Below are 19,157 nucleotides of genomic sequence, written 5' to 3'. Positions count from 1 at the left end.
TGGTAAAAAGGAGAACCCATGCTGCAGAGGAAGTTCTACAAAAAGTACTTCTTCATCCGAAAGGGGTTCTCCTTTGGTCCCAAAGGAGCATTGAAATATACCAGGAGCGATGCCGGGAGGACATACTTTATCTTGATGCTACAGGTAGCATCAAGAAGAAAGAAAAGGACTCCCCTCCATTTTATGTATATGAACTGGTGGTCAGAAATCCCCCCAAAAAAATCATCTCCACTACCAGTTGCGACTTACCTGACCTGTGACCACACCACTGCCTCAGTGACCTATTTCCTAGAGGCCTTTCAAACAGATGTCACAAGGGCTTATGGACGCAGAGGCATTCGAGCACCCATCTTCATTATGTGCGATGGGTCAATGGTTCTAATGCAAGCCATTTGTATGACATTTGCCCGAAAAAATCTGCATGACACCATCAACACCTACTACAGGATAGCCAGTGGAACAGCAACCAAGACGGACTTTGGGTTGCCTGTTCTCCATCGCTGTCTCAGTCATGTGATGAAGAACGCGAAAGACGTGTCGAAAGTAGTAAGCATCACCTACTATGTCTTTTTCATGTTTTAATCTACATTAACTCAGTGATTAATTTTGGAAAACATATTTTTTGTGAACGCGGAAGGTCTCAGAAGTAAAATACTATGTATCAGCCTTTTAATGCACAGGGGAAACACAACAGCAAGTTCAATTCGTTTCTAATTGTTAAGAAGGACGGCCTCTTCAGGCAGGTAAAACTGGCTGCTTGAGAATCAGCCAATCAGGAGCGGCGCTGCGCTCTGCTGTTCGCTGATGAAGACTGCTTGAGTTTCTGTTTCGGGAGAGTTTGGAAGAGAGAGCTGGCGTCGAAAGACTGAGCAGTTATATAGAAAAAACTATAAAATTCAAAAACGGGAGAGGCCATTGTTACAGGCGCTGGTGATCTCCCCTGTACAAAAAATAATTCATGCTGTCGGCCCACGACTCAATCTGAATCCGTCCCCAAAGGCACTGTACAATGCAAAAAACTGTTTAAAGAAAGCCATACGTAGTATACTAAAACAAGTCTCAAAACACCATTTCAAGTCAGTCGCCGTTCCAGCCATTAGCTCTGGAATCTTCAACATGCCCCCTACCATTGTGTGCTGACGTCATAGTAGCCACAGTCAAGGACTTCCATGAGAAGAATTCATTAAAAACACCAAACCTCATAGTTCACCTTGTGAACCGTGATGAACCATCAGTCAAGGAGATGGAAAGAGCATGTACTCAGATACTTTCACCTCCCCCTTTGGAAGACAACCTGAAGATGTCAGAAGTGGAAGAAAAGCAGGTAGGAGTCATCTTCATGACTGATAGCAGTATTCTTAAACTGTATTTGAATATTCAACATAAATTACTTCAGTCATTGCCCTATGAGCATATCATTCTTGCATGTATTTTGAATATATATTTAGTGATAGGTTCATTACCTGAGGATGTACCATATTACAGGTATTTTGTATTGATGCTTTTTCGACTGGTGTTACGTTGACATGGCAGAAGTTAATGGAATTTAACTTACAGTATTTGATATTGATTATATAGACTTTTGTTTAATTTATCATTAATATGAGGGATATTATTGTGACTATATAAGTATTAAAAATGTGTAAATGAGTTTTTAAGCTAAAGTCACTGTGGAAGAGGAAGAGCACAGAAGCTGTAGTTGCTGTGATCCCGGCCCTCACACAGCCAGGTCACAGTTTTGTGATCCATCACAGCGAACTGTACTCGCTGAGACCTCGCCGATGGCTGACAGGCGAGGTATTTGGTTGTTCTAACATTACCCACAATACAATAAAATATCAAAAATAAATTTGTTATGTAGACTTTATTGAGAAAACTATTCAAAGTTCTGAAAATGAAAGAATAACTTTCCATACCAATAGGATGGTATTTTTACATTGTTTATTTAAACCTGTGATTATTGTGTAATCCGCTCTATTTCTTTTGTCTTTTTCTGTCTTTATCTATGTTTTTTAATTTAGGTTATGGAGGGCCTCTTCCGTCTCTATGCCAACCAGTGTAAACATGGACAGAGTATTTACATTCTGAACCATTACACAGCAGGTGTAATACTCTTTGGCAAACGAGACACAATGAGAGAACGCAGCGTGCCAAGGTTAATGCTTTTTTCAGTCCCCTGTCCGGATCTTAAAAAAAGGCATTTTTATTAAGAACAGGTTGATTTGCATTTCAAAATTTTGATTATTTAGTATGACTATACAAATTTAAGGATTTGAATACATCACATTCATTCATTTTTTTAAAAGAACACCTTTAAGTAATGATAAGAGAAAACATAAACTTCAACTGAATATGATATATGATATATATTTGTCCTTACAGACTGACTTCAGCCCCTACAAAGCGATAATCTCCTTTGTGAATGTTGGCGGAGTACATTGGAAATGACTGGTCAGTGATTCTAGGCTGCCGGTCTGAAATCCATTTGTGTTACTGTATGTGATGTCGTTTTAAATAACAATTCTTTTTTTAGTACATAGTTCCTGCCACATGTTCAGTCTTTTTGGTGGATCCTATGGCAAATACATCTGAGCAAGTGGATTCCACAAATGCTGCAAAAAGAATACAGTAGCTCATCAACTTTGTCATAAGGTTTTATTTGACATTTTTGTAGATTTGCCTGAAGAAATCAGTGTAAAATAATTAACGCATTTTCAAAGATGACACTAGCATCTGGAATCATATCATGCAACTTTTTTTTGTTAAAATGTTTCAATTAACAGAATAAGACAGAGGTCCTAAAAAGCTGTCAATTAAAGGAGTTATTTGGCTTTGTGGTCCTAGAGCTTTACTGATTGGAAGGTTATTATTATTTTTTAAACCTGACATTGAGATTGTTATTGCATGTGGTTTGATACCATGTACCATGTGTTTTTACCAAGGGAATACCTGAAGATGTGAACTATCTGCCATTCAAAGAATGACTGGGGGACTATAAAGTGGAGAGGAGCAACCATGCCCCATCCTGTTCAACAGGACAGCAATAGTTGTGGGGTCATCGTCACCATGGTAATGAACAAGTGTGATCTCAATTTTGATCCCTGTACATCTCTATCAAAGTCAGTAGGAAAAACATGGTTTATCTGAAAATGGCTAAATAACAATTATCACCAGGAATGAAACACTGATGGAAATTTTAAGTCTTTCGAAGTATTGGCTAAATTGGTAAAGCAATTTAAATATTTTTACTATATTCAATGTATAAAGTCACTAGGACATATCCTAATGGATGAATGATACACAATACCAGTTTCTCTAATAAAGACAATTGTTGCTCTACTGAGATGGTGATTGACAGGACGTCCATCATTTTAACATGGTTTCCATGGGGATATGAACAATGCTGCATTGTTCTGTCACTGCATGTCCAAAATTACATTGTGTTTAATACCTTTCATGTCAGATATTGGGGCAGGTAGTGTCTTGATTCAATGTAAAAAAAAAAATAATATGAATGTATAACTATGCAGCAAACATTGAGTTATTTAAATATATACAGTACATAATTTAAAGTCATCTAAGATGATGAATATATCATAAATTACATGACAAACAATTGTTCATGATAAAAACAACTCATCAGTGTCCAAATAGTGAATTCTCACTGAAAGTTCTTTTTTATGATTGATGTTAATGTGATTGAAGTGAGGGAAGATTGTTGATAAAACCCATGTATTGTGTAAGTCTATCAGCATTCATTGCATTTTTGTTCAAAAACAATGTTTCAAAGATTACAAGCTTCATTCTGTATGTTGGTGTAGATGGCGAAGACAGTGATGGAAGCATTTCCTGCATTGCCACTCATGTCCTTTGGGACATCCAAGAAGGAGATGGCTGATGCAAGAACTAAGTTCGCACTTGGTATACTCAATGGTTCAGGTTTGTTATTAATTTTTCTCTTTTCTTTATATGAGGTTGTTAATTTTGTTATGTATGCAATCAAACCCCTTCAAGTAAACTACAGCCTCTAAAAGTGAATGCACACATATACAGGTTTTGTAGTCCAAAGCGTCATTCGTTTGATGAACAAATTCACCATCAAATATCACACACATATCTCATATTAACTCATAATCCAATCACATAATCACAGGACTCATAATCAATTAACACAACAATGAACATAACTAAAAAACATCAATACAGTCAGCTGTTACTAAAACACAAACCAGACTCCAAACACTAAAGTTATACCAAAGAAAAGAACCTATTCGGAACCACGCAAAACTGATCAACAAAAGACACATTCAGAACACATAAAAGTTACAATGATGCGTCAGACGTGTCGTTACACAGTCACCATGTGACTACATGACGGATTCGTCCTTGAAACTAATTCAATATCTGTTGAGTTGATGATAATTCATAATCGAGTTGAGAAGCTTCATATAAATTGATCCCAGCTGCTAACAAACTGGAATGTGCTAATATTAAGTGTGTAATAGAAGAAATTTGTTTTCTTTCAGTGTTTGACATAGACAACCACTGCGCGATGTGCTCTGCCTCAAAGCCCCCAGGATCAGGGCCTCCAACTACTGATTGGGTTAGTGGTTTTCATTTTTTCTTGTACATTTATGATTTGGGGTATATTGTATGATAATATAATAAAATCTATTGTTTGAGTATTTCTCAAACTTTTTCAGACAAAAGGAAAACCGTAAACAACGTTGCGGACCACCTAAATTCCCTACATTCCTTAAGACAATTGTAAATGGCCTCTTATTCCTGACAAGATGATAAAGATATTGTCTTTGCTTATTTCATTTTACAGATAATGTGTGACACATGCCAAAGGTGGTACCATGACCTGTGTCTGGGGATGGGTAAAGACCAACTCCTACATGCAAGGGCAAGCAAGTGGGATTGTGTCCTTTGCAATTAGGACCAAATTTTATTTTCTTGGTATTTAACAGACACATGTTTGTATGACAGTATGTGTGACAGTATGTATGAGAAAAAATAAAAATGTGCAAAGTTAATTGAATAAAACAGTATTACAGTATCCATCATATGTATTTGTTGTCATATTTGACACTTTGACAGGCTTTTATTTTGAAACTACACACCAGAATGACTTGAAACTTAATGGGTCACACCATGGGGTCGTGTACTATAACCCTGAAGTGAAATTTCTCTTTGATAACAGGGCGTTTCCTTTTCAATTAAATCCAAAATCATATGTATGTTGTCTCATATTTGACACTTTGACAGGCTGTTTATTTTGAAACTACACACCAGAATGACTTGACACTTAATGGGTCAATGGGTTAAGCTTACAATTGTCAATTATTTGAGCTTTTATTTTGAAAGTAAATATCACAATTCCGTACATTTCCTTTGACGGTATTTGCTGTCGTTGACTGTCTTTCGCTATGTACCCGACGAATGCTTTTATTTTGAAACCAGTTCTGAAACGCTATTACCGTAAAGCTACTATAATCACGTACAGCAAAAAACACTGGGTCGGCTGGCTTGACTGTCGTTCACGATGTGTCGGCTGGCTTGACCGCAGTCTAAATTCTGCACGTAGCGTTAGCTAGCTAGCTAATCTGCCAACTAACGTTAAATCATATTTTAAAAAGGTGAAGAAGTTCAGGGGCCGTGTAATGGCAGGCTAATGTTCGTACTTATTACATTGTGATTATAATGTTTTATTTTTACCCTGCTTATTACCAAAATGACACTAGCTACGTAAAATAAGTTTTAGGACAGTTTAGTAAGACTGGTTCGTTTCTGTACACTCGGCATTAAATCTGGTTAACAACTGATTTTGAAAACGGTCAGGTAAGTGCCAACGGTCATAAAACATCAGTTATTAGATGGTGCCCGTTTTCGTTGGCTAACGTTAGCCTTCAAAACACCCCAATGAGCATTGTCACCTGTTACCATCATTTTCTTACTGATCTATCACTAACATTGATTACTTGAATAAAAACTATTTACCTGGCAAGCTAGCGTTAGCTTAATGTAGTTACTGTCCAGTCACTTAACTTTATGTTTTACTTTTTGTTGAAGCTAAATTAACCATAAGCCTAGCTAACGTTAGCTAGCTACATAAAACTGACATTAGCGGTTTATAATCGGCTTTAACAGGGACTAAACACGTTCGATGGACATATTGAATCACATTTGACTTTGAGATCAATACAATTATCAATATCACAATAATTTGATAGGTACTTTACCGTTTCATGTTTATAGCAAGGGTAACTTTGGTAACATGTTAGTTGTTTGTTTGCTTGTTTGTTTCACTAGTTATCCCTCATTAAAAAGGTGGTTCTTGCTAAGAATATCACCATCTTCTACAAAATGTCAGGAATACACCGTGTACTGTTACCATTGCAAAACAGTAGTTTGCAATACTAAAAATACTGCATTCTCACAAAAGAGCAGTATTTTTTGATAGCTTTCACATAGTGTGTCTGTTTTTATGTTGGTATGATGTATAGTGGAAGATCAGAAAACGTGGGCAGGAGTTGGGAGAGAAGGCAATGCAAAGATGAAGGACATCATACCACAATAATAGTTGTGTGTATGAGCCTGATCAACAAGTGAAAAGAGTCAGGTATGTTATTGTCATATTAGTTTGTTGCATGATGCAAATTACACACCTGTAATCCCAATCTATCTAGTATTTGGGGCAGGCGCAGTGCCACTCATGATTCTTATGTGTTGCTCTATTTTTCAACCCCCTGTGTGTTCAAGGGTTCCTGGACTTTCTCTATTACATTGTAGTTGAATTATTAATTACCTCTGTATATTAATCTCTTACAGATAAGAGGAAAGAGTTTGACGAACACTGCTGAATTGGCCTGCTCAGAGGAAGAGGCACTAATGAGTCCAGAAAACAGGAAGCCAAAGAAGAAGACCTACACAGACTTTGAAATGGGTAGGTAATAAACTATTATTAAATCATATCCATCTATCAACAGTAAATATTTTAACCCTTTGGAAGTTGTACTTAGGTTACATTTTGTATTCAAATGTAACCCTACCGTGCAGTGAAGGAGAGATACCACACGTCCTTCCTGCTGCTGTCAGACTTTATAATCAACACTGCTCCAAGTAGACCACACGCACCATATGTGACAATTTACTCACGTGCAACATCAATGTACACCTTATTATGCAATATCAATAACTCCTCTTGTGCAATACTGTGAATACCGTGTTATTACATTTTCTGTCTGTATACTTTATTCTTGCATTTTTACTGATGCTTTTGTCATTGCACTTTCCTTTTTGGTGCAGTATCACTGAAAATGTCCACCACTGTGGGATTAATTAAGGATCTTATCTTATTTTAAATTTGTATACGTTTGTATTTTTCAGATCTCTCAACTGCCATGATGACCAAGATATTCAACGGGGAAATGTGGAAAGCTGCCATATTCCTAGTCATTACTTTGCCAAATCATCTGTGGTAAGTTTACAAAAATCCTAATTGAAAATGGGAGTAGGAAGTAAAGAGAGGACCTTTGGTATAAAAAGTAAATACGTTTTAAATAATTGTGATTACTATGAAACCTTGATGTTAGCCCTTTTAGAGAGAAAGTTATGGTATATTTTATGGGACGATGTATAACATGCTATTTAAAGCTTTCATTTACAAAGTGATCTAAATACATATTGTCAGAATGGCACTTTAACAGCGGTTGAGGCTAGATGGGATACAGCTACGGTGACAACAGTTAAGTGTAGGCACCAAAACGACTAGTTAAGTTCAGGAAACAGATCGTGGTTTGAATTAAAACTCTAGAGGAACGAAACACGTTTTCCTGGGTGAAAGTATAACAAATATATTATTATATTAGTCTAGATTTTTGCGTAACTTTTGGCCGTAGCTGTATCCCTTCTACCGTCAACAGCCCACCTGTTGTGGATCTTGAACTTCATCCAAAATGAACCTGCACAGACTGCAGCCCCCCTACTGACCAAATGGCCGTACTGTTCAATTATATTGAAATGCTGAATTGGAGCTTCTGAGGAAAATTTAGCAGAAAATGTAACTACGTTAACGACATTTGGCTTGCCATATTCTACTTAATGAAACCGGTCTTCTATTCACATCTGCAAAAACAAAATATAACTCAACCACTTCTTAAAAACAAAAGGGAGAAGAAACAAAAAATAAAATAAAAAAAAACTTCCATGCATTAAAAGATACTTCTTCGAATAACGCACAAAACCCAAATCTTTTGTTCTTGTCACAGCAGCAGCAGCACAGAGGAATCCTACTTTCCTGAGTACGAAGCCGGCCATCAAGGACTTCCCCGAGTGGCAACAGACTGGAGCAGAGGCTGTAGCAGGGACAGCCTTTTTTTTGCTACTGAAATAATTGACATTATGATAGACAGTGGACAATATGGTGTGACAATTAGTTTTTGTACACACTGTACAACATGTACACACTGCTGTTTTGAAGCAGGGATATACAGCTCACTGTGTGTAGTCAAAAGAGAGAAATACTGTATATTATATATATTTCAGCGACTCCTACAGATTAAGAAAATATTCTTGGCTCAATTGTTCAGTGTCTTTGGGTTCAAATAACATTACCATGATCCCATAGGCATAAAAAAATTGAGAAAGTGGCGTTTTTTAAAACAGAAACAGGGTGCGTTGGACATCCTGTTGTGTGCGCAAGCACCTTTTTATTACCACGGGTTTCCAGACACGTCTCTACTGATTGGGTATTACCTGGAACACAGCCAATAATCGAGAGACACACCCACCAAACGAGAGAAAACATAACTCAAGCCGTTGCACACCGTTCCCAGGAAACGTGCGTGCCCCAGCTCTTTGCCTGAGGGAAGCCCACAGTCTCAGACTTTAAAAAACACTGGTTTAAGCTTTTAATAGTGTTTTTGTACATTAGCCCTTAGTATAGACCACAGTAGGATGATTATCCCAAAATCTAGCTACATACAAGAATAGCTTTTAATGTCTTACAGTGTGCTATTTTCTATAATAATTTGAACTTGTGTAAATTGTCTTTGAGTACCCTGAAAAGCGCTTTATAAATAAAATGTATTATTATAAGTAATTGTGTATGATTTATCTATCTTACTTTAGCATTTCAATTTAGTAAAGCTATTTAAAGTAATTTCGTGTGACCTAACAGATGTCAGGAAGATGTGCCTGAGACTGCATCTGTAAGATGTATGACATACGTTGGAACGATCGAGATAGATAGATAGATATAAATAAAATATGTATGTCGTGGAGACGTCCCGGGGACGTCGTGCCAGTGAGCAAACGAGCAATATGCTACATATTCCCTCCGCATTCTGATTACATCGCGGCGACGTATGTGTGCTTACTGGGGATAGGCTATCACCCGATGCGGGATAGGATATAATATCACACAAACTTTACAAGATCAACTTAAATAGACATAATAAAACAAATGGACAACTCATAGTTTGCAAAAAAAAATTATAAAAAAAATGAATACCTCGTAAAATGGCGATTAATACCTTTTAATGGCCTTCATTTTTACTAATTTGATTTACTACCTTTTAATACTTTTTAAAACCCCGCAGACACCCTGATATGGTACACGCACATAGCAGAGCTTGCAAACTGAGGCTTTTTTGTCGACAACGCGAACGTTGTCAACATAACTCACTGGAAATCCAAAATACTTCCACACTTTCACACACTTCAGTGAAAGAGGAGGGGGCTCAGGTTCTGTCGATGGGTCTCCAGCATCTGCAGCTGCCATGCTATCTTGTGACTGGCTGTAGCTACTACAGGAGTCACTGACTGGAAAGTACTTCAACACGTGTCTTTTTCCCGCCATGTTTTCTGACTGACGTGACATGGGGGCGGCAGTATCAACGATTCCATTTTTTTTTATTCATATTCACAATTGTGATTTCATTTCGATCGACAAATAAACAATTTTTTTATTCAAGTCTGCTTAGGCTGATCTATATTTGGAGTTAACTGGAGCTAACTGAGCTAACTGCCAATCGAGCCTTCAGTCAACGTCTTCTCCGTGCCGTACTCCATTAACTGAACGCATTTATGCACTGAAGCCTGAATAAAACCCCGCATTTTATTAAGTTTGCTGTAAAGTTTTAAAACTACAATCCAGCGTTGTTTGAATGACAGAAATCTGTTCATATTAGATCTTAATGAGTGCAACACGGACATGTATAGTACAAAACAGCTCACGCTATTAAGATCCCCAAACACGGATTAAGACCCTTTTAAAATGAACAATGATCCATAACAACCAAAATGAACAAGAATTAACTTTAGATAGCCTTAGTGTCATAAGATTTAACAGGAGTTAGGAGGTGCACACAGCCAGGGTTGAGATTTATAATAACATTTAACTTTATGTATTGATCTTAGTATGGGTTTAAGGTTAAGTTGTTCATACATTTCACCTCTGGGTAACGTTAATCAGGTCATTTAACTGCTGAACCATACATTTTATTTGACAAACTAACCAGATTTAGTTGTTCTAAATTATCTTGTCATGTTGTCATTTTTTTCAATAAATAGTTCATAAACCTTAGTTTGACAAGTTTATTGCTGAACCCAGCCGTCACATCCCGCGCCACCCACCACCAAAACTAAATCCACCCAGAATCTAGGTCACTATCTACTGAGCCTATTTTAGGAAGAAACAGTCCAGACTGAAGTTTGCATACAGGCCTCACAGAGGGCTGGAGGATGCTACAGTTACTCTGCTTAACGGGCTTTTAAGACACCTGGATGGTAAAGGGACTTATGTAAGACTTTTATTTGTGGATTTGACCTCCTCTGTTAACACGATCCAACCTCTACTGAACAACTTAATGGCTCTTTTGAACAGTTTACTTGGCACAATCTGGTGGGTTGGATCCTTGACTTTCTAACTAATAGGACACAGATAGTTATGGTCTATGTAGTCTATAGCCCCGACCTTCCACTTCTGGGATTCCGCCGTATGTCCTTTGTTTTCCAACCAGATGTCCGTTACCTAATGCTTCCTTTGTGTTGGCGTTCTAACCTCTGGTGGATTTGTGAGGACTATGGTTAACTGCTCCTCAGATCTCTGCAGGGTAAATCCAGACAGCTAGCTAGACTATCTGTCCAATCTCAGTTTTCTGTTGTCTGACTAAAACTACTTTTGAACATATACATGTTCTACCAAAACAAGTTCCTTCCCGAGACTATTTTGCAGCAGCACCGGGGCTCCGTGCAGCGCTTAGCGCCGCCCAAGACGGTTGTGATTGGTTTAAAGAAATGCCAATAAACCAGAGGTTGTTTTTCTCTTATCCCGTCATGCCGTGTGGACTAGCCAGACCCTCCTCCGCAGCGTTGTGGAGGAAGGTCTGGCAAAGCGAGACTAGGGTCAAAGGTATTTTGTCCGACCGAAAGTGTTCCTCCACAGGTTCCCCACAAGGGTGTGTGTTGTCAACAGATACAAGATTTGTTTTTCACAGATATGTGTCAGAGCAAATATGACAACAGAACCATTATCAAGTATGCAGAGGACTCTGTTGTTGTTATAATTAATAAACTAAATCTGTCTATATGGCTATCTGCCACATGGCGAGTAAATGTTTGTACCAAAATAGTTCTGTTTTTCAGTCTTCATTTTGGCGAAGGTGCAGCTTCTGCTCCTCTGCAGGTCGGATCTTCGTGGGGGCGGGCTGACACACACACACACACACACACACACACACACACACACAAACACACACGCACGCACACACACATCCACTTTCCTGAAACCGTCTGCGAGACTGACAAGTCCACAGCGGCGTGTATGTCCGAGCCTGTCTCCTTTTTTGGACGCCGCCTTAACTGCAAAATGCTGCTGGAAACCCTGCTCCAACTCCAAGTCTCTTTGGGGGGAGGGGGCGAGAGAGAGAGAGAGAGAGACAAACAAGCATGCAAATGGAAATTATCGCGGCCGATAAAATTATCGAGCTCATTTTCTTATCGTGTGATTAATTGATTTATTGACTATTGTGACAGGCCTAGTCAACAGTGCTTCCATCGTTTAAGGAAACTCTCATATTTTAATATTGATCCAACCATAATGACCATGTTTTAATCGGGCTTTTACGGAGTCGAAGTGGGTGTCCCAGGGCTTAAAGTGGGGGGGGGGAGCTTCACAGTGTAATATTTCAATATGTCTAAACTCTGGGACAAGGCCGTTATGTTTAAATACCTGCCGTGCTGATTCCAAACAGACAGCTTCGTCAAGGCAGTTTGGGCTTCAGATGGCTTTTACACAGTGGCCATTGTTAATGACAAATCGTGTTCCGCTATGAACGTGCACACACGTATTGTTTGTATCACGGTCGGTCAGTGAAGGAGCAGTCGCAGTGGTAGCCGTCGTTGCCGGTAACTTACTCGTATGACAGAGTGCACGGACCGAAGCTTTGGGACTAGCATCTAATGACTAGCAGCACTTTCTTACTGCTGCTGCCGTACAGTATCTTCCTTGAACACGCGCTGCAGAAGCACCCGGCTCCCTCAAAAATGAGGCACCAAGTGCTAAACGGCTTCCCGTCTCCACCCTTCTCCTCTTGTCCTCTATTCATGCCCAGCGCCATTTGTTTTTAACTAATTTCTCAACTAAAGCTGTATCTACATGCTCCAAGTTTAATAAACTTTGCCTCCATTCTTTTTAGCCGCGTTACCATGGAGACCACACCTGCACCGCACTCTCACATTTCGGCAAAGACCCGCCCTACTTTGCATCTGATTGGCTAGAACTCGTTTCATTGGTAGGTGGTAGTTCGATGATTGGTTAAATCCAGCGCATCAAAACAAATCCCATGTGGACTGTTTCATTTATTTATTTTCTAAAATAGTCATACGTCAGAAATCCGGCACCAGGCCCGAGTACTTCAGCCCTGCGTTAGTTAGAGCTGCGTTCCTCTCATATGATTGGTAGGTGAAATCAATTGACTCGAAAATAATAAACTGCATGCATGTTCCCCTTTTTTTTTTTCCTCCTCACGGCCGCACGCCGGAGATCCGGCACGGTGCCGGAATACTTTAAGCCCTGGGGTGTCCATACACAGTACGCAGTGTTTTCACAGATGGGATCGCCCCGCTTCCCAGCACTGCTCGCTAGTGAGCTTGCCACCAGTTTCTCTTCTGACCACTGACGAGCAAAGAAACCAGTCTACACCCTCCTACAACCACCATGGCTGCAGCTGATTGGACAAACACTTCACGTGGGGCTGGCTGCTCCCCAATTTCAAAACAAACATATTGACGGCTCGTTTGGAATACGATCTCATATTTTTTACGAAAATAGTTTCTGAAAACGTTTAAAAGTGAGAAATAGGCTTCACTTCAGATCGACAAAGGTCAGCTTAAATGATTTTTGTCAGCTTTGGAGAGGTGGCGAGCCGAGCCGGCCGCTCCTCATTGGCATAAAGTTGGTTGGATTCAACTTTATGCAAATGAGGAGAGGGCGACTCGACGCCCCGCTTCTCCAAAGTCCCCGCGACGCTACCAGAATGCATTGCACGGCGCTCCCATAGAAATGAATGGGAAGCGAGAACGAAAGACGCTGACGATGGAGACACACCATCAGTCTTGTCGTGTTCCTTGGTGTCCTGGTTTGGTGAGAGGAATCCTTAAACCAGATAGTGAAATGGTCCAGTCAGCTGATTGGGGAGCCACAACTTAACCCAGCATCCCTGTACACCAGACAGTTACATCTGTCTTAAATGATGACTCCCCCCTTTGTACAGGGATTTTAAGCTTCTTCCCTCCAGACAGAGGTTTTTAACCCCACGGTGCAGAACAAAGCGGTCCAAAAGTAGCTTTGTTCCTGCTGCTATCACTGAGCTGAACAAGTGGTAGTGATATTTACACAAATATGATAGAAGCATTTGAATTGGATTGTAAACCTGCTTTTATCTCGACTTTGAGAGATTATTTGTTTGAATGTTTTTCTCTCTCTTCTCCCTCTTATGTCCTAATTGGTGGAACCTTGAGTATTTCTATTTGTATTAGATTAGAGTAGTAGTAGAGGACAGTTTTTGGTGTGTTTTCATAGTTGTGTGTCATGATGGATGTCATACTCTTGCTGCAGAACAAATCTACCTACGGGCAGTGAGTAACGGAATACATGTACCGGCGTTACGTATTCAGAATACAAATTATGAGTAACGGTATTCCGTTACAGTTACAATTTAAATAGTTGGTATTTAGAATACAGTTACATTGTTGAAATCAATGGATTACATGACGATACAGTCAGGTCCATAAATATTGGGACATCGACACAATTCTAATCTTTTTGGCTCTATACACCACCACAATGGAGTTGAAATGAAATGAACAAGATGTGCTTTAACTGCAGACTTTCAGCTTTAATTTGAGGGTATTTACATCCAAATCAGGTGAACGGTGTAGGAATTACAACAGTTTGTATATGTGCCTCACACTTTCTAAGGGACCAAAAGTAATGGGACAATTGGCTGCTCAGCTGTTCCATGGCCAGGTGTGTGTTATTCCCTCATTATCCCATTTACAAGGAGCAGATAAAAGGTCCAGAGTTCATTTCAAGTGTGCTATTTGCATTTGGAATCTGTTGCTGTCAACTCTCAATATGAGATCCAAAGAGCTGTCACTATCAGTGAAGCAAGCCATCATTAGGCTGAAAAAATCTAAACAAACCCATCAGAGAGATAGCAAAAAAACATTAGGTGTGGCCAAATCAACTGTTTGGAACATTCTTAAAAAGAAAGAAACGCACCGGTGAGCTCAGCAACACCAAAAGACCCGGAAGACCACGGGAAAACAACTGTGGTGGATGACCGAAGAATACTTTCCCTGGTGAAGAAAAACACCCTTCACAACAGTTGGCCAGATCAAGAACACTCTCCAGGAGGTAGGTGTATGTGTGTCAAAGTCAACAATCAAGAAGACTTCACCAGAGTGAATACAGAGGGTTCACTACAAGATGTAAACCATTGGTGAGCCTCAAAAACAGGAAGGCCAGATTAGAGTTTGCCAAACAACATCTAAAAAAAGCCTTCACATTTCTGGAACAACATCCTATGGACAGATGAGACAAAGATCAACTTGTACCAGAGTGATGGGAAGAGAAGAGTATGGAGAAGGAAAGGAACTGCTCATGATCCAAAGCATACCACCTCATCAGTGAAGTATGGTGGTGGTAGTGTCATGGCGTGGGCATGTATGGCTGCCAATGGAACTGGTTCTCTTGTATTTATTGATGATGTGACTGCTGACAAAAGCAGCAGGATGAATTCTGAAGTGTTTCGGGCAATATTATCTGCTCATATTCAGCCAAATGCTTCAGAACTCATTGGACGGCGCTTCACAGTGCAGATGGACAATGACCCGAAGCATACTGCGAAAGCAACCAAAGAGTTTTTAAGGGAAAGAAGTGGAATGTTATGCAATGGCCAAGTCAATCACCTGACCTGAATCCGATTGAGCATGCATTTCACTTGCTGAAGACAAAACTGAAGGGAAAAATGCCCCAGAACAAGCAGGAACTGAAGACAGTTGCAGTAGAGGCCTGGCAGAGCATCACCAGGGATGAAACCCAGCGTCTGGTGATGTCTATGCGTTCCAGACTTCAGGCTGTAATTGAATGCAAAGGATTTGCAACCAAGTATTAAAAAGTGAAAGTTTGATTTATGATTGTTAATCTGTCCCATTACTTTTGGTCCCTTAGAAAAGTGGGAGGCACATATACAAACTGTTGTAATTCCTACACCGTTCACCTGATTTGGATGTAAATACCCTCAAATTAAAGCTGAAAGTCTGCAGTTAAAGCACATCTTGTTCGTTTCATTTCAACTCCATTGTGGTGGTGTATAGAGCCAAAAAAGATTAGAATTGTGTCGATGTCCCAATATTTATGGACCTGACTGCAGGACTCACCTCCTTCACCTAAAAGAAAAAAAACAAAACATGTTAGAGTGCTTGTGAAATATTAATCATCATCTTGGCAGAGAGGCAACACTGAGAAAAACACCTGAACTTAGTTTCCTGTTGAGTGAACAGAATTTGGTTTTCACCATCTAAATGTGATTGGAGAAGAAGAAGTCAGTCTCAGATTTAACAAACAGTGTAGTTCAAATGCAGTTTAAAGATCTGTCCAGCACTTTATGTGAAGCTTAATGTGATCTATATCTAGTCAATTTCTGTCTGTATATAATCTGTAAATTTGACGGTTTGTGTTCCTGCAGTTTGTGTGAATACAGCACAACAATACTGACAGCCCAGACGTTTGCTACAGCGAGCTAGGACTGGACACAACAGCTGTGTGTGTTTTAGTAACCGTTCATACTGAACTAAAAAAAGGATCCCAAACTCCAGTTCTGTTATTTCCCTCCAGAGCCTCTCATTCTTCCCCTCAGTGGGAAGGTTTCACTCACTTTGAAACAGTTTCAACTACTGCAGATATATTTATCAAAACTTAAAAAAATCTTATCAAAAATAAAACAACAAACAAACAAACAATAATTATATCTTGAATATAAAAAGCTCACCACTGATAAGCACAAAGGTATCCTCAGAAATGGTATGGTTGGTTTTCTTCTGTGTTGCTACACAGTGATAGTGACCGGTCTTGGTCACAGTAGTTTGGAGAGTTATGTAGACGATATATTCCATTACACTCTAGTAATATGAAGAATTCTTTTTAGCTGGATAGCTTTACCTTCTACCAACGTCTATGTATCATTAAAGATATCAAGATAAACTGATAGATGTACTGGATTCATTTTGGCACAGTAACTATTAGGTGTCGCCCACATCTTACCAATGCACTTAAAATACAATTACAAAGCACTGTCGTTATTTTGATTTATTTTATAAACTCTAGTCTATATCTAACTATAAATCAAGGACCCTCTGAGTGTGTGTGTGTGTGTGTGTGTGTGTGTGTGTGTGTGTGTGTGTCTTAGTTCAGACTGATCTCTAAATTAACCATCAGTGCTGTTATTTATTCTTTCTCTTTTCTCTGGTGATAGTTGAACCAGCACCACCATTTGTAGAAATTATTTTTATTTTTTACATAAGCAGATGTTCATCTAAGTCTGAACTGCTTTGAGTAAATTCCCCTTCACACACACATTTTTGAGATTATTCACAGATAAAGTCAGAATGAGGAAGAATCTTACCACTGATATACACAGAGGTCTCAGCAGAAACCTGATGGTTGATTGTCTCCTGTGTGGCTACACAGCGATAGAGGTCACTCTTGGTCACAGTAGTGTTGAGAGTGATGTAGAAAAGGTCTCCTATTTGTTTGACCTGGGGCTTCTCAGCAGGAAGTTTGTTTCCAGCACTGTCCTGCCACTCTACTTCAGGTTCTGGATTGCCATGAACTTTACACTGCAGCAGCGACCAGTCCTTTGTTTGCTTAAGTGATTTGATGGATGGTTTTGGAGCCGAACCTGTGAACACAGTATGAACAGTGTGACTATAGAGGACAATTAAAGCATTAAAACATTCATATTGGGATGTTTTTTTTCCATCTATTTTCTTGACTACGGGAATTACAGTGGGAGAGTAAAAACAGTTGACACCCCCTCTCATAGAGCACCTTACCATACATACTGAATGACAGGGTCAGTCCCTGCCCTGTCACTGCAGCCTCTCATGCTTATACATCCCTTAGTACATTCATGTGGATTTGTTATTTTATCATCCTGTTTGTGATGTATGTGTATGTCGTGTGTGATGTCTTTAAGCTACTGGGACCTTGAATTTCCCCTTGGGGATCAATAAATGATCTATATAGCTATCTATCTATCTATCTATCTATCTATCACGAGGAACAAGGAGAAACAAAAGCACTACAAGTAAACAAACACACAAGTCTTCCTGGATGAGTCAAATTCTGACGCTTTTTTTTCATAAGAATTAATGAAAATTGACCACTGCACAATAAACACAATTTTTAGTCAATGCCATTATAAAAAATGTAAAAAGATTTTTTTTTTTAAAATCTTTTTAAATTATTAACACAAACTTAAACCTGACGTTGGTGTATAAATGTCTCCACTTTTAAGTGATGTATTCATAATCATACCTCCAGCTATTTATTCTGTTTATAATGTCTAACTATTAGCATGTATTGTACTTATAATGTAGCCTAGGTACAGAATATTTACTTTCTTAAAATTCCCGAAACTGCATTTCGTTGCCCTAGTAACGTTATCTGTAAGATCTGTACAATACAACATTAGACCACACACACACACACACACACACACTAATACAACACAACATTAGACCCTACACACACACTAATAATCTAATGTTTAACGTTAGTTCCACCAAGTGAGGACGTTTGGAATCATCAGGCCTGTGAAACCAAACAGCTACCACAGATAACGTTATTAAAATCAGGACTCACCTGGGAGATTTTCATCTCTTCTGTCTTTTAATGTTATAAAGCGCGGAGGTTGCAAGCGACCCGAGATTTACACGTAAAGTGGTTAAATAAATATAAACATATTTTCATGTTGACTGTGGAAGTCAATACAGACATATTATACCTCGTTTGAAACCTTAACTGGTCGCTGTTTCAACGGATTTTAGAATCTAATTACAGGATTTACGACATCACAACAGTAGCGTCTTACTTTACGGCAGTACGCAGTTAGCAACTTACCTGCTCTCCTGTCTAGCAGCAGTTAAAATGTATTTAATGGTCGAAAAAACAGACATGTATAAACAAACGGGGGCTCGTTTTAAATAACAAAAGTCCACAGATTAAAATTACCTCGTTTGAGTTCAAGCGGAAGTCAAAATAACCTGAATAAAAATCGATTATATTCCTCGTTTAGTTTCAGCGCCGCTCGACAAACTTTCAAAATAACATATTTTCAGTGCATTTAAAGTTTTGACAGAACCTCTGACCAATGATGTTCAGTAGCTCTGAAATCAGGAAACGCCCCGAAACAAAATAAACCAATCCGCATCTTTCTACGATCTAAAGTTAGTTCTTCTTTTAATGAACCAACACTCTGCTGCAGTGAATGAAGTGTAAAGAACATGTTAGTCATCTGGGACCCTCACTGCAGAGCAACGAGTCCTAATAACAAGTTTACTTTGTCCAGGAAAAACCTTATTTA

General features: G+C 39.1%; 1 protein-coding gene across 4 annotated transcripts; it reads left to right on the top strand.

The window, feature by feature from the left end:
• The first annotated feature begins 890 nt into the window (after window positions 1-890).
• On the top strand, window positions 891-8,453 carry LOC144514411 (uncharacterized). 4 transcript variants are annotated; one of them, XR_013501364.1, is made up of 11 exons: window positions 891-1,797; window positions 2,022-2,155; window positions 2,383-2,451; window positions 2,943-3,069; window positions 3,822-3,939; window positions 4,527-4,603; window positions 4,832-5,844; window positions 6,510-6,625; window positions 6,835-6,949; window positions 7,393-7,483; window positions 8,274-8,453. XR_013501364.1 is itself a non-coding variant. In XM_078245535.1 (6 exons), exons 3-6 carry the CDS (start codon window positions 3,016-3,018, stop codon window positions 4,940-4,942), a joined length of 360 nt encoding a protein of 119 aa, XP_078101661.1. In that variant the 5' UTR covers window positions 891-1,797; window positions 2,022-2,155; window positions 2,383-3,015; the 3' UTR covers window positions 4,943-6,382. The 4 variants fall into 4 exon arrangements, 1 of the variants encoding a protein (XP_078101661.1); XR_013501366.1 differs by having other exon boundaries at window positions 2,383-3,069; window positions 8,277-8,453; XR_013501365.1 differs by lacking the exons at window positions 891-1,797; window positions 2,022-2,155 and having other exon boundaries at window positions 2,296-3,069.
• The last annotated feature ends 10,704 nt before the right edge of the window (window positions 8,454-19,157 follow it).

This window comes from Sander vitreus, unplaced genomic scaffold (genome assembly GCF_031162955.1).
Source record: "Sander vitreus isolate 19-12246 unplaced genomic scaffold, sanVit1 ctg575_0, whole genome shotgun sequence".
Classification (NCBI taxonomy): Eukaryota; Metazoa; Chordata; class Actinopteri; order Perciformes; family Percidae; genus Sander; species Sander vitreus.
This window is presented reverse-complemented; position numbering and strand designations above follow the sequence as displayed.

What these genes read in the sequence shown, in the direction of transcription:
- LOC144514411 (XM_078245535.1), top strand. Translation starts at nt 3,016, where the DNA reads ATGCCCCATCCTGTTCAACAGGACAGCAATAGTTGTGGGGTCATCGTC. An exon ending in TGGTATACTCAATGGTTCAG is followed by an intron (nt 3,940 to 4,526) that starts GTTTGTTATTAA and finishes GTTTTCTTTCAG; the next exon opens with TGTTTGACATAGACAACCAC. An exon ending in GGCCTCCAACTACTGATTGG is followed by an intron (nt 4,604 to 4,831) that starts GTTAGTGGTTTT and finishes TTCATTTTACAG; the next exon opens with ATAATGTGTGACACATGCCA.